The 17,786-nt window shown below is 33.2% G+C and overlaps 1 protein-coding gene across 4 annotated transcripts in view; it reads left to right on the plus strand.

Annotated features, from left to right (window-relative positions):
• Positions 1-17,786, plus strand: part of roq (RING finger and CCCH-type zinc finger domain-containing protein roquin) — a 76,658-nt gene that overhangs the window by 23,260 nt on the left and 35,612 nt on the right. For all 4 annotated transcript variants that reach the window (XM_072542830.1, XM_072542828.1, XM_072542829.1 and 1 more), the window contains one exon: positions 8,280-8,455. In XM_072542830.1, coding sequence (XP_072398931.1) covers positions 8,280-8,455 — 176 coding nt within the window. The remainder of the gene's footprint in view (positions 1-8,279; positions 8,456-17,786) is intronic.

Raw genomic sequence — 17,786 nt, forward strand, 5'->3', positions numbered from 1 at the left:
GAGATATGAGCCGACCAGTTCAGTCATTTATCTATGGTTATTCCCAATAGTTTAACAGTCTCTTTGTTATCTGGATGAGTGTGTAAATTACTTAGCAGATATAATCAAATTTTGCGTTTTATCAGAGTTAAGTTTTAGTTTGTTTGCAGCAAACCATGTGCTAGATTTAGTAGAAACTTCTTCATAAGACATTTTTAAATCATCATTATTTTGCCTGATATAACATATGTCGTATCATCTGCGAATTGTATGGATTCGTTCGGAGATATGAATTTAGGCAAATCGTTGACATAAATAATAAACAAAAGAGGTCCTAAGACCGAACCTTGTGGGACTCCATGTTTTACGTATAGAAAATCGGAGATTTAGACACTACCGCCTGGTGTCTGCCACATAGATAAGAAGTTATAAGCTTAAGAGGGATACCTCTGATTCCATAGTAATTTAATTTGTAGAGCAAAATGTCGTGTGAAACGCATTCAAAAGACTTCGACAAGTTGCAAAGAGAAATTGCTATGCGATTGCCGCGTTCAAGCCCCTCAATCACCTTGCTTACAACATTAAATACTGCGTTCGTAGTAGAACGAGCACTTCTGAATCCATATTGTGAGTTGTTAAAGTAATTATTTGACTCAAAATAGGAATAAAATTGTTGTTTGATAACCTTTTCAATCACTTTTCCAAAAGTAGAAACAATGCTTATGGGTCTGTAATTGTCAATTTTTAAGGAATCACCTTTTTTGCAGATAGAATTAAATTAAAAAGATGAGTGAAAGGTGTGAAACTATTTGGTAAGTTTCTTTTAAAATTTTGCTATTAATTTCGTGAACATCTCTACAATTAGAATTACTAAGAGACTTTATTATTTGAGAGACCTCTACTTCCACAACGGAGCGAAAAAAAAACTTGCTCGGAGAAGGATAATTTCTATAATTGAAGAGGACGTCGACATTAATAGTGAGAAGAGATACAATTATATTCTGTGAAATTGTAGTAAAAAGTTAATTTATTTGCTCTGGAGATAGATCAGGTTGTATCGAACTGGATCTTGAGTTGTGTCATTCAAAATTTACTATTTTCCAGCAGTCTCTAGGTTTACTATTGGAATTAGTAATACAATTAAGCTGACTTTTTAGCAATTTGTAATTGCCGATTATATTTAAATTTTTGTTTATATACTTTGAACAAAATGTAGGTATCACTTTTGCCACGAATTTCTTGAAGAACCGTACAAAACTAAGGTTCTTAAGCTGCTACGGTCAGTTTTAAATCGCACAATTTACTTTAAACCACTCTGCAATAACAGTACAATAACAATTATTTCAAACAGTGTCACTATTGCACGAAGTATCATTTAAACTCGTTGTGCAATATTGGCTTATCTCAAAAAGTGTCAAAAAGTATAGAACTAATCAATAAGTACAATCCCCGCGACGGCTCAATGCACACTGAATTTTATGCCGATATTGCAGCGACATTATAGTAAATTTCAGAAAATGTCTAGACACTATTGCCACCTAGCCGCCACGATGTGACGTATTTATGTGCTGGTGTTGCCGCAGTATCGTGGCTATTATTGTAACGTTTTTGAGGGTATTAATTCAAATCACTTATTTTGATTTATGCCACTATTGCTGCCTGTGAACGAATTGTGTTTCGATTAGTGCAAAATGAAAAATTTGTAAGTCTAGACCCTTTAATGATAAGTATTTGCCGGTATTTTAACAATCGCATTACTCAGTATAAATTAGTAATTTTAAAACTGAAAGTAAATACTTACATACTAGTACAGGTAAAATTATTAGACGATAAATACCATCTTTTAAGGACAAAAAAGCAAGTTTATTAGCAGAACCGAATTCAAAATTATTCTTCACATTTCGAAGCATTATTTCGTTAAAACATCTCAGTTTTGGTGGTAAAAAAATATCTTAATTTGTCTTTACTAAAGGTGGTATTTGTTTGAATTTGCCGACGATAGATAGATGGAGGCATTTTTAACCATCTTTTTTCTACGCCCTTTTTTGCGATTTCTTGTAAGAACACTAAAAAATATTAAATATTTATGCATAAGAAGCCTATCATTAATATAGAATTCTTATTTATCTTCTATAAAATATATAATTATTTAATTTAGATTTAGCGGAAATACTTGTACAATGACACAAGGTTTTTGTATCATCCAGACCAGTTATTTGACATTGACTACACGTCTAATAAGTGTGCAATTAAACATCCAACTTACTCTATCAAGGAAACTATCGTATATAATTACAATATAAAATTATCATTTATACCATTAGGTTAAATAATGAATCGTCCTTGAGGAAATACAATAAACCGTAAAACTATCTGTAAATGTTACTTAGCTTCGATTTGATATTAAATTATAAAAATTATTTATTTTACTAATATTGTTGCTTGTTATTTTAATTTTATTGGAATACGTCAATCAAAGCAACGTTGCCAATCTTCATGAAATTTTTGTAAAACTTGATGATATTCCTATTTATTATTGCTATACAATATGCGCAAATTATTGATTTATTATTGTATTATTGTTATTACACATTATTATTGAGCCAAAGCATAGCTTATGCGGCTAGATTACAAAATCAATACTTAATACTAATATAAATAAAATACTAAAAGTGATATTTTTCAAATATACCAGAAAAAAGGAAAAAATTACAAAACTGTACTACAAATAATGAGATCCAACTTTTCAAAATACAAGATTTACAAAAGTTATATTATTACAAAGGTAAAAGAAATAATAAATTAGACTTACAATCAATTTAATTTAACTATCAGACGACCGGTTTCGCTTTCTACAATATGCAAAGCATCTTCAGGTCACGATACAAAGTTAAATAAATGCTGAAAATAATAAACCCATATTAGGGTGTTGTCTAATAAAGGTAAAACAAAGATAGGTGATATAAATTATATAAATTACAGTAATTATGCCAATATTACATGTCTGTGGTTTTTAAAAATGAATAAAATGTTTAAGCAGACAAGGTAAGACCCACAAATTGGTAAAATAGTCTATTAAACTGTAATGAATTAATAAATAAACAAATAAATAAAACATTACTTACATGCCGGTACTCTATTAATTGATGGTTGAAAGAACATGGTTCAAACTATCTTGTATTGTTGATTGGAGAACTCAAGTCAACTATTGTAATTGTTTAACAGTAAACGGGGAAGTTCTTGAGGAGACAGATTTTATCCAATGAAGTAGAGATAGGTAAATGTAATTGTTTGTTTGATGAAAGTAATGTTCTATACCATTAAGTTCTTTAAAGTTATTTATATTTATTCTGGAGATATATTTATGAAATGTGTGTTATTTATTGAGATTTTTATTTTTGTTTTGGAAGGTGACAGTTGTGAGACAATGAATAAGAATAGATGTACAAATTGTGTGGGTGTGCAATTATATCAGCTTGTAATTATCAAATTTCTTTGATAAAGTTATGTTACAATATGTGGCAAATTGTTGTAAAGTCCAATATATAAAGTTAAAAATTAAAATTGAGACACTTTAAGACACACAGAAAACACACAGAACACACTTAAAAAACGGGGGGACGAAACATACATTAAATTTAAAAAGGGGAGGATTTTAAAAGAACTACATCTCTTACTTGGAGACAATTTGTTTTTTATGTTATATATCAGTATACTTTCATCAAACAAACAATTACATTTACCTATCTCTACTTCATTGGATAAAATCTGTCTCCTCAAGAACTTCCCCGTTTACTGTTAAACAATTACAATAGTTGACTTGAGTTCTCCAATCAACAATACAAGATAGTTTGAACCATGTTCTTTCAACCATCAATTAATAGAGTACCGGCATGTAAGTAATGTTTTATTTATTTGTTTATTTATTAATTCATTACAGTTTAATAGACTATTTTACCAATTTGTGGGTCTTACCTTGTCTGCTTAAACATTTTATTCATTTTGAAAAACCACAGACATGTAATATTGGCATAATTACTGTAATTTATATAATTTATATCACCTATCTTTGTTTTACCTTTATTAGACAACACCCTAATATGGGTTTATTATTTTCAGCATTTATTTAACTTTGTATCGTGACCTGAAGATGCTTTGCATATTGTAGAAAGCGAAACCGGTCGTCTGATAGTTAAATTAAATTGATTGTGAGTAAGTCTAATTTATTATTTCTTTTACCTTTTGAAATGGACTCGCACAAGCAACACTTTCATGATTATATTATGTATTAAGTTTAGGTAGGATTTTTTCCGCTCAGAACTTTCGTAAATTCCAAAATGTATGCTTGACTTCTTGGTGGCACTTTCCTTCTGTGTGACTTTTTAGATAGGCCTTTCTATATTTTCAAGACGGCATTTCTTTTAATTACAATTAAGCCAAGACATCGCAAGCTACAAAAGGTATCTGCATATCAGCCAAGAATATGCGTTCGCTACTGTACATCAAGAAATGTATTACCAACGTCTCTGTCACTGAATATATCACCAAGTACAGAGAACCTATTCAAAAACTTATCAAAACAGCTAAAAAAGCGTACAATCAAAATCGTCTCGGAAGCTCTAAAAGTGTTGCAAAAGAAACTTGGTCCATAATAAACGTTCTTCGAAATAAAACTAACACAGCTCCAAACATTTTCCCTTCCAAACCCTGAAAATCTAAAAGGATACTTTGTTGATGTGAGTAAAAATATAATATCAACTATTTTGCCACAAGATCTCATTTGCTATATCCCAAATTCAAAAAAAGGTCTCGAATTCATTCGTTATACGCCCAGTTGATAAATCTGAACTGATCCAAACAATCATTAGTATCAAAAGTGCAGTACTGATGGACTATCCATAAATTTTTTCTCAAATCTCCCTAAAAATGCGTTGGAAGTCCTGGTGTCACTAATTAATGATTTCTTTGAAAAAGGTATATTTCCAGAGTGCCTAAAGACAGCCATTATTATTCCTCTTCATAAGGGTGGTGAAAAATCGAATGTCTGCAACTATAGATTACACTATTGCCTTACAACCGGTGCTATCCAAAATTATTGAGAGACTTATAAAAGCCTTTCTCGTTGAAAACAACATTTTATCACAAAATTAGTTGGGCTTTTTATCTAATAAATGTACCAGTGATGCTGTTTTCTGTACTACATGAGGTTTGCTAAGCACTAAACAATAATCTTTACACTGCCACTGTTTTTTGTGACTGTGCCAAAGTTTGATTGTGTAAATCACGACATTTCGATAAAAAAATTAAATGTCTACGGAATTCGAGGTATTTCTTGGAATTGGTTCCAATCTTACTTTGGAAATAGGAAGCAACTAGTTAGAGCAAATGATAATGACTCTAGTAACAAAAGCATTGTATGTGGAGTACCACAAGGTTCAGTATTGGATCCTCTACTTTTCCTTATTTTTATAAATGTCATCACTAATTTAAAAATCGATGTAAACATTTTTCTTATCATCATGATAGTCACCGCATTGTACTTAAAATAAGCATATTCCAAGCATAGAGCACGTAGATCGCAGCGACACCAAATTCAAAATTCACCGATAGCAGGTGAGATCCCCAAAATAACATTGAGACAACTTAAAAGTTCTACAGGAAAACTTACACAGTACATGGGCATTCGCTGCTAACCCATCTACGTTTTTCCTACAAGAGAAAAACCAAAACTCATTTACAACAAAAATAATCTAAAAATCTAACTCGAAAATGAAATTTTTTGCAGAATTTATATCGACCATAAAAGGAAGTGTCTATTGTAAAAAATAATTCGGGCAGAATTCCAAATATTTTTAAGAAATTCAATTAAATTTAACGACAAATCAAGCATGTTACATCAATTTTAACAGAAACGAATAACATACTCGAACCCAAATGATACAAATTCATTTGCTAGTAGTATTTCCGTTATTTTTACTGGAACTATACAGCGTTCCACGTTAAGAAAATAACATTGCGGAGATAGGGCCATGTATTTCTTATGGACGATAGAAGCGCAGCGATGCCACGATGAACGCAAGCACGATTCAGGGTTGTATAATTTGTATTTTCGTTTTCACAGACATGAATTAAATTAACGTTTTTTAACGTAATTGACCAAAAGTGCCCATTCGAAACAAGAGATGAAAAGTAGGGAAAATGATTTTAATTAAATAAATAGTATTTACAAAAGATAATTTTATTTTATTTTATTTTAATTATAGTAACGACAGTTTATTTGTTTTTCGGTAAGAATATCATATACCATGAATCATAGAAATCAGTAGAAAATATTGCTAAGTTAAATCATGCACTTTGCCGGCTATTAAAGATTTAAAAGCAAATAAACGGACCTCCTGGAATGCATATATCTAATTACTAATTGCAACTTAAAATAATACGGTGTGTGTATGTCAGCAATTTTATGTCGTTCTCTGAGACTACATAATGATAATAAGGCTTTGTGGTTCTTCAGTTGTTATTCTGACTTTACAGTTAAATGTTAATTGAAAATGGAAATTCGAAAAATATATCGACAATCTAGTAAACCGCATTCCTGAGAGTTTTGGCAACACTGATCTCCATAAGCCTAATGTTATTTTCTTAACGTGAAACGCTCTATATTACTGGTCGATAATTAGCCAGAAACTCTATTATTACCAAAATATTACACAAAAGTTAAAAAGAAATTGTTACAAACTAGTACTTTTCTGCAGATCAACGTTGTTGTTTAACAAACGTATGTTTGTATATCAATCATTGCCTATATTCACTATTTATTGTGCTATGTTCCGAAAGATTTCCGTGGTTAGTACAATTAAACCTAGAGCTAAGATTTATCCTTTCAAAAAGTATAGAAAACATGTTTACTCTGGATCATAATTCTTCAATTTTTACTGCTGAAGCTATAGCAATTTATGAAGCATTAAAGTATTTTAAGAATTCCAATGACAACTCCGCAATAATTGCATCTGATTCTTTGTCGGTTCTTATAGCCATTGAGACTATACCTTTTCCTAGCAAAAGCACAAATATTTACATCCTTCTAATCAAAAAAATTATTTTTGAATTACATCAGGAACAAAGAACAGTTAGATTTTTGTGGATTAAAGCTCACATAGGGCTTGAGCATAATGAGTATGTAGATATATTAGCTAAGAAAGCCATTGATTCTGGTGCGAAAACAGATTATAAGCTCTGCATCCCAGATTTATTTGTAACAATCAAGAATATTGTAAACAATCAGTGGAAACAAGAATATCATGAATATAGTCAACACTCTAAATCACAATATGCACTCATACAACCCTCAATCCCGAGTGAATTTTGGTTTAAAAATTACTCTGTTCCACGTGGATACATTACATCTATTATCAGAATGAAATCAGGACACGCATGTTATCCGGCTCATCTGGCAAAACTTAAAATTGTAAATTCCAATTTATGCGAAGTTTGTCAAAAAGAAGCAGATTTAAACCACATTTTCTTTGAATGTACAAAATATATACAACAAACTGACGACTTAATAAAAAATTTAATCAAACATAAAATCCTTCCACCCTATAACATTTGTTACCTTTTGTCATTAAATAACAAAAATGTATATAACTACTTAACAGAATTTATTTCGAAAAGTAACCTCAATTTGTAAGTTCAGTCAAAAAATAGTAATCTTTGTTTTATCCCATTTGTTTTAAACCTACTATCCGTGGCCCGGTCTAGTTTGTGTTTTAATTTAATGTCTTGATGGGTCCCTACGAGAAGCGAGTAGCCATGTTTGCTCCATGGATAACCAAATAACCAATAATAAATATATTGTGATAATTATTTTCTTTTCTTTCCTTTGGAAAGAATTTAAAAAAGCTGTTACTGGCTGAATGGCAAATGCCTATGCCAAAAAAAAATTATCCTATTACAAGAATTCATATTAAACTCAAGTCTTCCGGGTTGAACAGCGTCAATTATAATTGCGCCGAGCTTTCGACATCATCGTTGATGTCTTCTTCAGGGCTTCGCAGGTCTCAGTCTACCATCGACAGTATAAATGTACCGTCCTCTGTTCCCAGTGGCCATATTGCATTGATTAGTGATCAGTGTAGTAGTCTCTGGGAGCTCGGAATCCCTGAAGAAGACATCAAAGAGGAAGTCGAAAGCTCACAACACACAACACAAAATAATTTTATTTTATTGTACGTCCCTGAAAACGAAACAAACTGGGATATTTTAGATAGAACATCTAAACTGACGTTTTCTGTTTTCAGCCATGCAAGAAGAAGTGCTAAAACTAGTACTTTTAGCATTGGAAGATGGCTCAGCGCTATCTAGGAAGGTTCTGGTGATGTTCGTCGTACAACGGCTAGAGCCGCATTTTCCACAGGCTTCCAAAACGAGTATAGGACACGTTGTGCAATTGTTGTATAGAGCTTCTTGTTTTAAGGTAAGTGTTTTTCCTATTATTCTGGTTTTTAATTGCTCGGAGTATCAAAAACACACGGTTTAGGATAATCGTGTAGCTCATGGCTCGTTTTAGTTACGACCGTGTTCTTACTTAGCATGAATAATTCAGTAATCTATAAAATCATCAGTACGATACTCTATATATACAACGTATATGAACTCATCACTTTCTAGCATCTCATAAAATTATTAGATCCTCTGAGATATAGCAAACTGATCACCGGCAAAACTTTGCAGGCCCCTTAACTCATCACCGTAGATAGGTAAACTCATCACCAGCATTTTTGCCCCAATGCGTGTTACTAATGCGGAAGATTGCCTGTTTCCTGTTTAAATTTCACGGATATATTTATTTACTAGACGTATTAGAGGTAATCAATAAGCAATTCACTATCCTTGTTGAGCAAACAAGGGCAAATGAAGAGAAATTTTTCTTTTTGTGTAGTTTTAGGTAGCTCTCAATAGAATTTATTGGAGTTCCCAAATACCAGCTAATGCATTACATTTGAATTTAATATAATGATTAGCAAACCTTAGCGGTTTTCAAGCATTTTATGTTTTTTATCTACAGCAGGGTGCAGGTCATCATCATCATCATTGGCTCCACAACCCATGGTGGGTCTTGGCCTGCTCAAGGATAAGTCTCCATTCTCTCCTGCAGGGTGCAGGTGGGCCAGTAATTAGTTTGAAAATCTCTCCGGGTCTATTTTAAAATCCCTGAATCTAGAGTTTTGGACTTAACTGTACCATTTTATTTCCATTACTTGTTCAATACTGATGCCATCTATTTTTATTTTACATCTCGTTGGTTCTTTGCTGACTATTATTGTTTTAGTTTTCTTGGATGAGATTTTCATATTAAATTCTTTTGCTCTTATGTTAATTCTGTGGGTGGACCAGTCTTTGCAGACTATCTTCATCTTAGGCTATCAATATTGCGTCGTCTGCGTAACAGAGTATTTTTATTTCCTTGTTTCCCATTCTGTATCTTCTTCCTTTGTTAACGCTTTTGATGATTTCATTCAGGATCAAATTGAAGAGCATGGGGCTCAAGGAATCGTCTTGTCTTATTCCTCTGACTATTTCTATAGGTTTCTTTAACTTTTCCATCTATTTTGACTTCCATTTTGTTGTTTTGGCAGATGTTTTCATTAGTTTTATAATATTTAGGGGAACTTCTCTATTATACATAAGATGGAATACATCTTTGAGTCTTACTCTGTCAAACGCTTTCTTTAGGTCAATCAGACACAGAAATGCTGGTCTATTATACTCTAGTGATTTCTCAGTAATTTGCTTTATAACGAATATTGCATCTGTTCATCTGCTAACCTTATCCTCTGATTTATTAGCACTTGTAAAATTTTAGTTGTAAGTTTTAGTGTAGTATGTAATAAGTTTATACCTCTGTAGTTTTCTGGTTGCTTTTGTCTCCTTTTTTGAATAGTAGAATTAGTTCGCTCGTTCTCCATTCTTCCGGTGTTTTATTGTGTTTTATAATTTTAATAATTAATGTTGTTAATTGTTCTGTCATTGCTACTCCACAATATTTCAGTAATTCGTTTGGTATCCCGTCTTTACCTGCTGCTTTTCTGTTCTTCAGGTTTTCAAGTATTTTCCGAACTTCCTGTACATTTATATTAAGTTCTTTATTTGTGGTAATTTCTGGTGTTTCCGGTTATAGCGTCATTTGTTCTTTCTCTGCATAGAGCTCTTTTAAGTAGTTAATCCACATATCTTTTTCTATTAGTTCTATTAGTTTCTTTACCTCTGTTCTTTAACCTCTTATGAAGCGCCATATTTCCTTTTGCAGACCGTACTTTACTTTTTCGTGTCTGGATCCGACTACAGTTTTTCTGCCCAATATCGGGCTACGTCTACACCCTTTGTATTTGCGAACCATAAATCATCTGTGATGGGCAAAGTCTGCATACTCTCAGGTGCTCCACGTTCTGTATTTTCCCACATTCACAAAGTGCATCGCTGTCTGTCTTGATGCCCCATTTAATGAGGTTCTGTTTTACAGGGGCAACACCTGTGCGTATGCGATTGAGTGTCCGCCAGGTTCTCCAGTCCGGGTTCATTCCATTAGGTCGTTCTGGATGTATTGGGAACAGTTCGGGTGGTTCGACGCTGACATTTCTCATAAACCTTTTCCTTGATTTAAGTCGGCTGATTCCTGGCGGTTCGTCAAACCCGTATAATTGGTGCCTTTCATCGAAAGTTTGCCTGAACTTCTCCACATATTGTGAGGCGCATCTACGGTCGTCTGGTGATGCGAATCCAGCTACCCGGTACAGTAGGGGAAGAGGGGTAGGCTTCATACAACCGGTAATTATTCTACATGTTTCATTTAACGCCGTGATGACTTGTTGGGCGTGTCTAGATCTACCCCAGACAGGACAAGCATATTCCCCTGTTGAGAAACATAAGGCCTCAGCTGTTATCTTCAAGACCTGGGGGTTTGCACCCCACTTGCTCCCTACAAGTTTCCGGAGAAGGTTGTTTCTCGTAGAAACCTTTTGTCTTGTGCTCTGACAGTGGAATTTATACCTTAGTGACCAGTCTAGTATTACTCCAAGATATTTGGGCCTATCAGTATGTTTCAAGCGTTGTCCCTCCCAAGAAACATTCAGTTTTACATGCGCCAGTTGGTTGTTGAGATGGAATGCACATACTTGGGTTTTAGTAGGGTTTGGCTTTAATGAATTTTGTTTGTAATAAGTTGACTCATATTTAAAGCCTCTTCCATTGTCGACTCTACTTGTGTGAGTGTTTTCCCCTTTACGGCTATACCAAGGTCGTCAGCGTAGACAAAACTCTCAGTCTGGGGTGCATTAACTGGTCGTTGGTGTAGATGTTAAATAAGGACGGCGCCAGAACGCTTCCTTGGGGTAGGCCATTTTTTTGGGTTCTCCATCTGCTCTTCTTTCCATTTAGCACGACGTAGAGACGTATATTACACAACAGTGATCTAATGATATTTACCAGGTCATAGTCAAGCATAGTGTTATATATCTTAGTTAGCAAGGTTCTGTGGTTTATCGTATCATAGGCCGGTGTAAGGTCTATCAAGGCCTACTCCCACTATATCTTTCTGCTCAAATCCCTCCTCTATGTATTCTGTTAGGTTCAGCACTTGGCCTGTGCATGATTTACCTGGTCGGAAGCCTGCTTGTTGTGGGATTAGTTTTGCATCTAATGTTTCCTGGATGCGGTTTAAAATGAGGCGTTCATACAATTTGTACAAATGGCATAGCAGAGATATCGAACGGTAGCCACTCGGTAGTTCAGGGTCTTTGCCAGGTTTCATAAGGGCTACTACTTTTGATTTACGCCACCCTTTTGGAATCTGGTAGGTAGAGCGACAGATGTTAAATAGATCGAGCACTCATTGTCTCGTTTTTTGCCCGAGGTGTTTTATCTGCTCTGTTAGGATTTCGTACACCCCAGGTGATTTTCCATTTTTCCTACAGTCAATACCATTTTTGAGCTATTCGATGGTAAATGGGTTTCGCAAGAGAGTTGTTTCCTGGTCGTGAGTTCTTATAATCTTTGGCGTTTTGCAACGATTGTTTGTTTTGCCATTCAGAAGCAGACCGTAAAAATCATGTTTCATTTCTTTCGAAAAGCGTTCCCAGTGATAATTTTTTATTTTTCTTATAAGTGCATGTGTTTCGTTTTTAATTGTCTTGTAATTATGGTATGCCTCTTGTGTTTTGGTCGATATGCATTTCAGGAGAGCTTTTTTCTTTTCTTTACATTTTTCCTTCACTTCTATACAAAACCATCGAGTTCCTCGACTTGGGAACGATTTATTTTTATTTATATTTGTTATTGTTTATTTATATTATTGTTTATTTATATTTGATAAAGTAACGATAAGACTAGCAAAGAGAATTGAAATACTATTATAAAAATAATACCTGAATTAACCATGTAAGCTTATCGTCTATGCTTCGCCTAGCTCAGTATCTCAAGTGTGAGTTCGTCTTGTCTTAAACTAGGAATTAAACCATGAATCCTTAGCTGTTAGCAAATAAAACAATTATTTAACTAATCATATTTATTAAAAAAAAAGACAATGAACCCTGCTAATGCTTTACAATAAATAAATTTGGCGATACTTATGGCACCCATGGGTGATTTTGTGGCCTCCCAATTAGATGGTTAGGTCCTCCTGAGCTGCAGTTGTTCCATATTATACTTGTGTGGTTCCAATTGGTCCCAATTAGGTGATTAGGTCCTCCTAACAGCTGCAATTATTCCATAAATTCTCCAATAAAGCCAATAAAACCATTAAAAACTTTCTTGGCCGAGGCTAAGATATTAGACTTAACTTTTGCCAAGCTTTATTCGAGTCTATCACTTTCTGTGATATATGTTTTTCTGCTTTTTCGATTATTCTTTTGAATAGGTATCTTGTGGAGTCATCCTGTAAGCTTTCGACTTTTATCTTTGTGATGTATTCTGGTGTTTTGTTATCACATATGTATTTTCATTCGGATTTTGCACAATACCAATTTATGATCGCTTCCTATTTCTACTGATGTTAGTGCTCTTACATCCAAGATTTGGGATGGCTGTAACTCTCTATTCTACAGAATCTAGTCTATCATGACCTTTTATTACATATTTGCTTTATGTTTTACAAAGAAAGATAATATGCTGAGAACATTATCAACGTAAAATCACATTTGTGGTAAATATCCCCAATATTTACATTAATATTACATCAAATACATTCTTTGAACACTCCATCACCGGCTGTATTAATAGTTTTATTGATCACGATTGCACTCCTACACGTGACGATGATTACGGCATTTTTTTTTAAATGATTGATATCTTTTTAGCCGAGTAACAACATCGTGTTACCTGTTTTTGTTTTATTTTTAATCTTTCTTGTCAGACATAATTATTAAATTTCAGTCGAATTGTCTATTTTAATTGGCAGAAACATCATTTTAGAAAGTTATTTTTAACGATCATATCGATACGACGTGTGACCTAAAATTACACACTAAAAAATAAAAAAACAGTAATAGTTTTGTGTTCGGAGTAATCAATACAAAACATTAGCGGCAATTCAAAGGAAGTTAAGGGATTCAGTGTTGTCCATATTTGCAGACATTATTGTCTGCTAACATTTTTTTTATACAGAGTGTGCCAGACCTCTGTCTTTCTTTGATTACGGCTAAACTGTGGAGTATATAAAAAATGTTTCCAACAAAACAGATGTATATCAAAGCCGTCTACGATTTAAAATGATTTTCGAGTATACAGGGTCAGTCAGAAAAACGGAATGAACCAAAGTTGTGTTTTTTTTTAATAGAACACCCTGTATATTGAGCGTTAAATGTATTTTTTTTAAATATTATAAGGTTTTGTAGGATTAAAGTTATTAATACACTCAGATGAAAAAAAAAACGCAACGGAGAAAATTTTGGTCAAATTCAAAGTATTTTAGTTTTTTTTATTTTTAGCCCTATTTTGATAATTTTTTTAGCACACTCTGTAAAAATTTATAAATTTTAATTTAGTATAGTGAGTTTTTTAATAAAATTTTGTATTTGACTTATTATACGGGATTAATCGAAAAGTGGTTTTTTATCCTAATTTTGAAACATCCTGTGGAATAATTCCGTTAGCGGATTTTTGTAAAACCTTGTTTTTCGGTTGCAACCATATCTTTTAAGTATTATGTTTTTTGTTTTATGTGAAAATATGGATTGGTTCATTTTTAGGAGCGAAATGACTTTGCCACCCACAATTTACGACTTTTCCTATTATTACCATTACCTTTTGTATTAATTTGTAATACGACGGTGGGGGCTTTGGTGACTGATATCGAAGGAATATCATATAGATATTCCGGAAGCACTGTATTTAAATAATGATTAAAAGCAACGACATGATCTTGGTTTTAATGAACAATGATAACCATAACAAAACATAAAAAAACAACTTAAATGTAACTTAACCTAAGTACGCAAAGAACAAAGAAAAACTATTAAAAAATAACTTAGTACTTTGTATTGCCTCCCCTAGCCTCTATAACTGCCTGTACACGTCGGCTCGTGCTTTCAATGAGGTTGCGAATATCTTCTTGCTGAATGTTTTGCCATTCCTCTTCTAGAGCCAAGCGAAGTTCGTTAATTAAGGCTGGTGTGACTTCGCGACCTCTAATATTTCTACCAAGCATGTTCCAAACGTGCTCTCTTGGGTTCAGATCTGGCGAACACGCTGCCAGTTCATTTTATTAATACCAACTTTCTCTAAATATTGCGCGACAAACATTCCAGAGTGGGGTCGCGCATTATCTTGCATTCATATAAAATCATCGCCGATATATTGAGAAAAGGGTACTACGTAATTCGCTAAAATTTCCTCAATATACCGGTATGCAGTCAACGAACCACCCTCAATAAATACCAATTCAGTGTGCGCCTCTCGGGATATTCCTGCTCATACCATCACCGAACCCACTCCATGGCTAACGCTAACGCATACTTGTTATCTCCCATCTGATGAGTGAAGAGAGTATCTCGACTCATCCGTAAAAAGAACATTACTCCATTGTCGTAAATTCCAATGTAAATGTTCCCTGGAAAATTGTAGTCTAGCCACTCTGTGCCGTAGAAGTAATTGGGGTACAGTTGTTGGTCTGCAACTTTACAAACCAAATTCATGTAATCTTCGACGAACTGTAAATACTTACATTATTGCCTCGAACCTCTTGAAGCTGATTTCTTGTTTGCACCGCTGTTAAATGACGATCCCATAAAGCGTTGATTCGTATAAAACGATCATCTAAAGCGGTAGTTTTGCGCTTCCTGCCACTTCCCGCTTTACGCTTGTTTGTTCCAGTTCGTATAAAACGTTCCACTACCCTTTGGATGGTAGAGCGATGAGTGTGTAGTACTCTAGTCACATATTCATAATTTCGCTCATCTTCAACCAGAGCAACGGCTTTCGCACAATTTTCGACACTAAGAACCATGATCAATCATAGGTAAACAAAATGTTATCAAAGCCACCTCTATGACACCAAGATTATGACATAAGGAAACAATCCAGTACAACATGGCATAGAAAACCGAATATTAGACAATTGTGGACAGAAATATATTCAATTTCCGTTTGTTTTTCTTGCTTTTGTTTGATTTCTTTAATTATTTAAACATCTTGTTTTATTATTTAATATTTCATTTCTCTGTAATTCTCCGCTGAAGTGTAAAAACTTCTTTTTCCTTTAATTTGTTCTCTTCATTTTAGTTGATGTTTAATCCAGTTATTCCTCCCCGTTTAAACGCTTCGTTTCTTCTAATTCGTTATTAATTTTCAGGTCTTTTTTTAAATGCTTTATTTTTTTCTTTATAATTTTTATTTTCTTTTTTATCAGGGTTTTAACATCAACATCATCATCAAAATCTTCACACTCCTATTCTTCTTTTCTCTCGCGGCTAACTAGGAATCTTATTGTTTTCTTCTTCCCTCTTAAAAGAAGATTCATAATCACTGCTTTTCCTGTTTTCATGATGAGATACATGTATTGGGTAAAGAGAACTCCAACTCCCCGGTTCAGAGAAACCGCCTTCAGCAATCCTGGCGTTTCTACATTTTTTCCATAAAGCGGCAACGTCGTAATACAATTCTTGATGCACTGCATTCTTAACTTGTATGTTTTTACTTGCCTTACCTAATTCCTTCCTTTGATTTTCATAGAAACTCTATTCAGCTTTTACTAGAGTACTTACACTGTTTTATATAATAATTTTTTAATGAGAAATTGCTAGAATAAGTTGTTAAAAGAATTGTTTTACTATGAAGAGAAGTTATCAGTTTTTAGACTGTTTGCAACCACAGAAAAAAACTTGATGATTCATTGTTAAAAACATGAGTTCTAGTTCTGATGTACCTGTTTGTAATTTATTTCCCTAGAATCAAATTAATAATAAAAAAGAAAGTGTCATCATATCATCATGTAGGTACCTATTAATAGAGGAGTAATCGTGACCCCGGGCGATACGATAGATGAGGTGAAAAGTTGTTTGTAGGTGGACTTTGCCAAGTTTTAACGTATTCTTTAAATTTAATTTAAATGTTTATCATTAACACGTTCATACACTAAAAATAACTATCTATACGTGAATAGTTTATTGTGCATTCGAAAGATGATAGGATTTTATGCGTCTTAAATTAAACTCTCTAGTCTTTTTTTAACTTAGCTTAGAACAATTGTTGGCCTTTATCGAGCAGACTTGATTCAGAACTTGAACTTGAATTATTTGTGTTTAATTGATTGCACAAAAGCTTATTTCATTTGGAAAAGCTAGCATATCATTAGAAAATGGCAATTTTTTTTAGTTTATGTTAGTTTTTCCAGCGTCTACGTGCGTGACAGAATTTATATATAATTTTTTATATATATATATATATATATATATATATATATATATATATATATATATATATATACAAACAACACAGTTTATTAGGGCTGCAGTCAGTAGGTTTGGCCGGGATGTTATAGAAACACTCTTTTGACTTTTGGTCGAGCTTTCGGAATTCTTTTATTCCTTCTTCAAGACACTGTAATTAGAAGAAAGTGTAAATATTTACAACATATCTCAAATTGTCATTACAACTTACTAGTCGTTGAGATTATTTGTGTAAAGCTACGACACTCAACATTAAAAACACACATATAAAATATAACATGTAAAATAATGGACAAAATACATTTTAAAATTTAGTTGGAAAGTTAAAATTTTGTTAGTGACATCTTTTAATGGTGTGTTTTGACTGATCCATATAGAACAGAAAAAAAACAAAAATAGTGTGATTAAAAGGTAATTAGGAGTTCTTGCTATTATATTAATGGAAGTAGTATATTAAACCTGTCTTGATAGTATGCAACATGTTTTGTATGCAGGTGTACTATGGTGTGTATATGTAAAAGTAAATCTTTATTTTATTTTTGATGTTTTGTCAGTAAGTAACAATAAATGTTGCTCAATTTATCTATGGACTTTTTATTTATACAAGACGTATTAGATTTTATGAAACACATTTCCAAGAAAACACGTTTTGAATGGTTTTTTTCCTTTGCCAAAATACAGGAATCTTCGAAATTAAATTCATGTTTTAAAGTTAATGCATGTTCTGTGAGCGCACATGCGTTTATCTTTTTGGTTTTTATGTCGCTGCGATGTGATATTACTCTATTGTGAAAATTACGAGATGATTCTCCGATATACACGTTTTTACAATTGGCACACGGTACAGAATAAACAACATTTGATGAC

The sequence above is a fragment of the Diabrotica undecimpunctata genome, chromosome 9, assembly GCF_040954645.1.
Source record: "Diabrotica undecimpunctata isolate CICGRU chromosome 9, icDiaUnde3, whole genome shotgun sequence".
Lineage (NCBI taxonomy): Eukaryota > Metazoa > Arthropoda > Insecta > Coleoptera > Chrysomelidae > Diabrotica > Diabrotica undecimpunctata.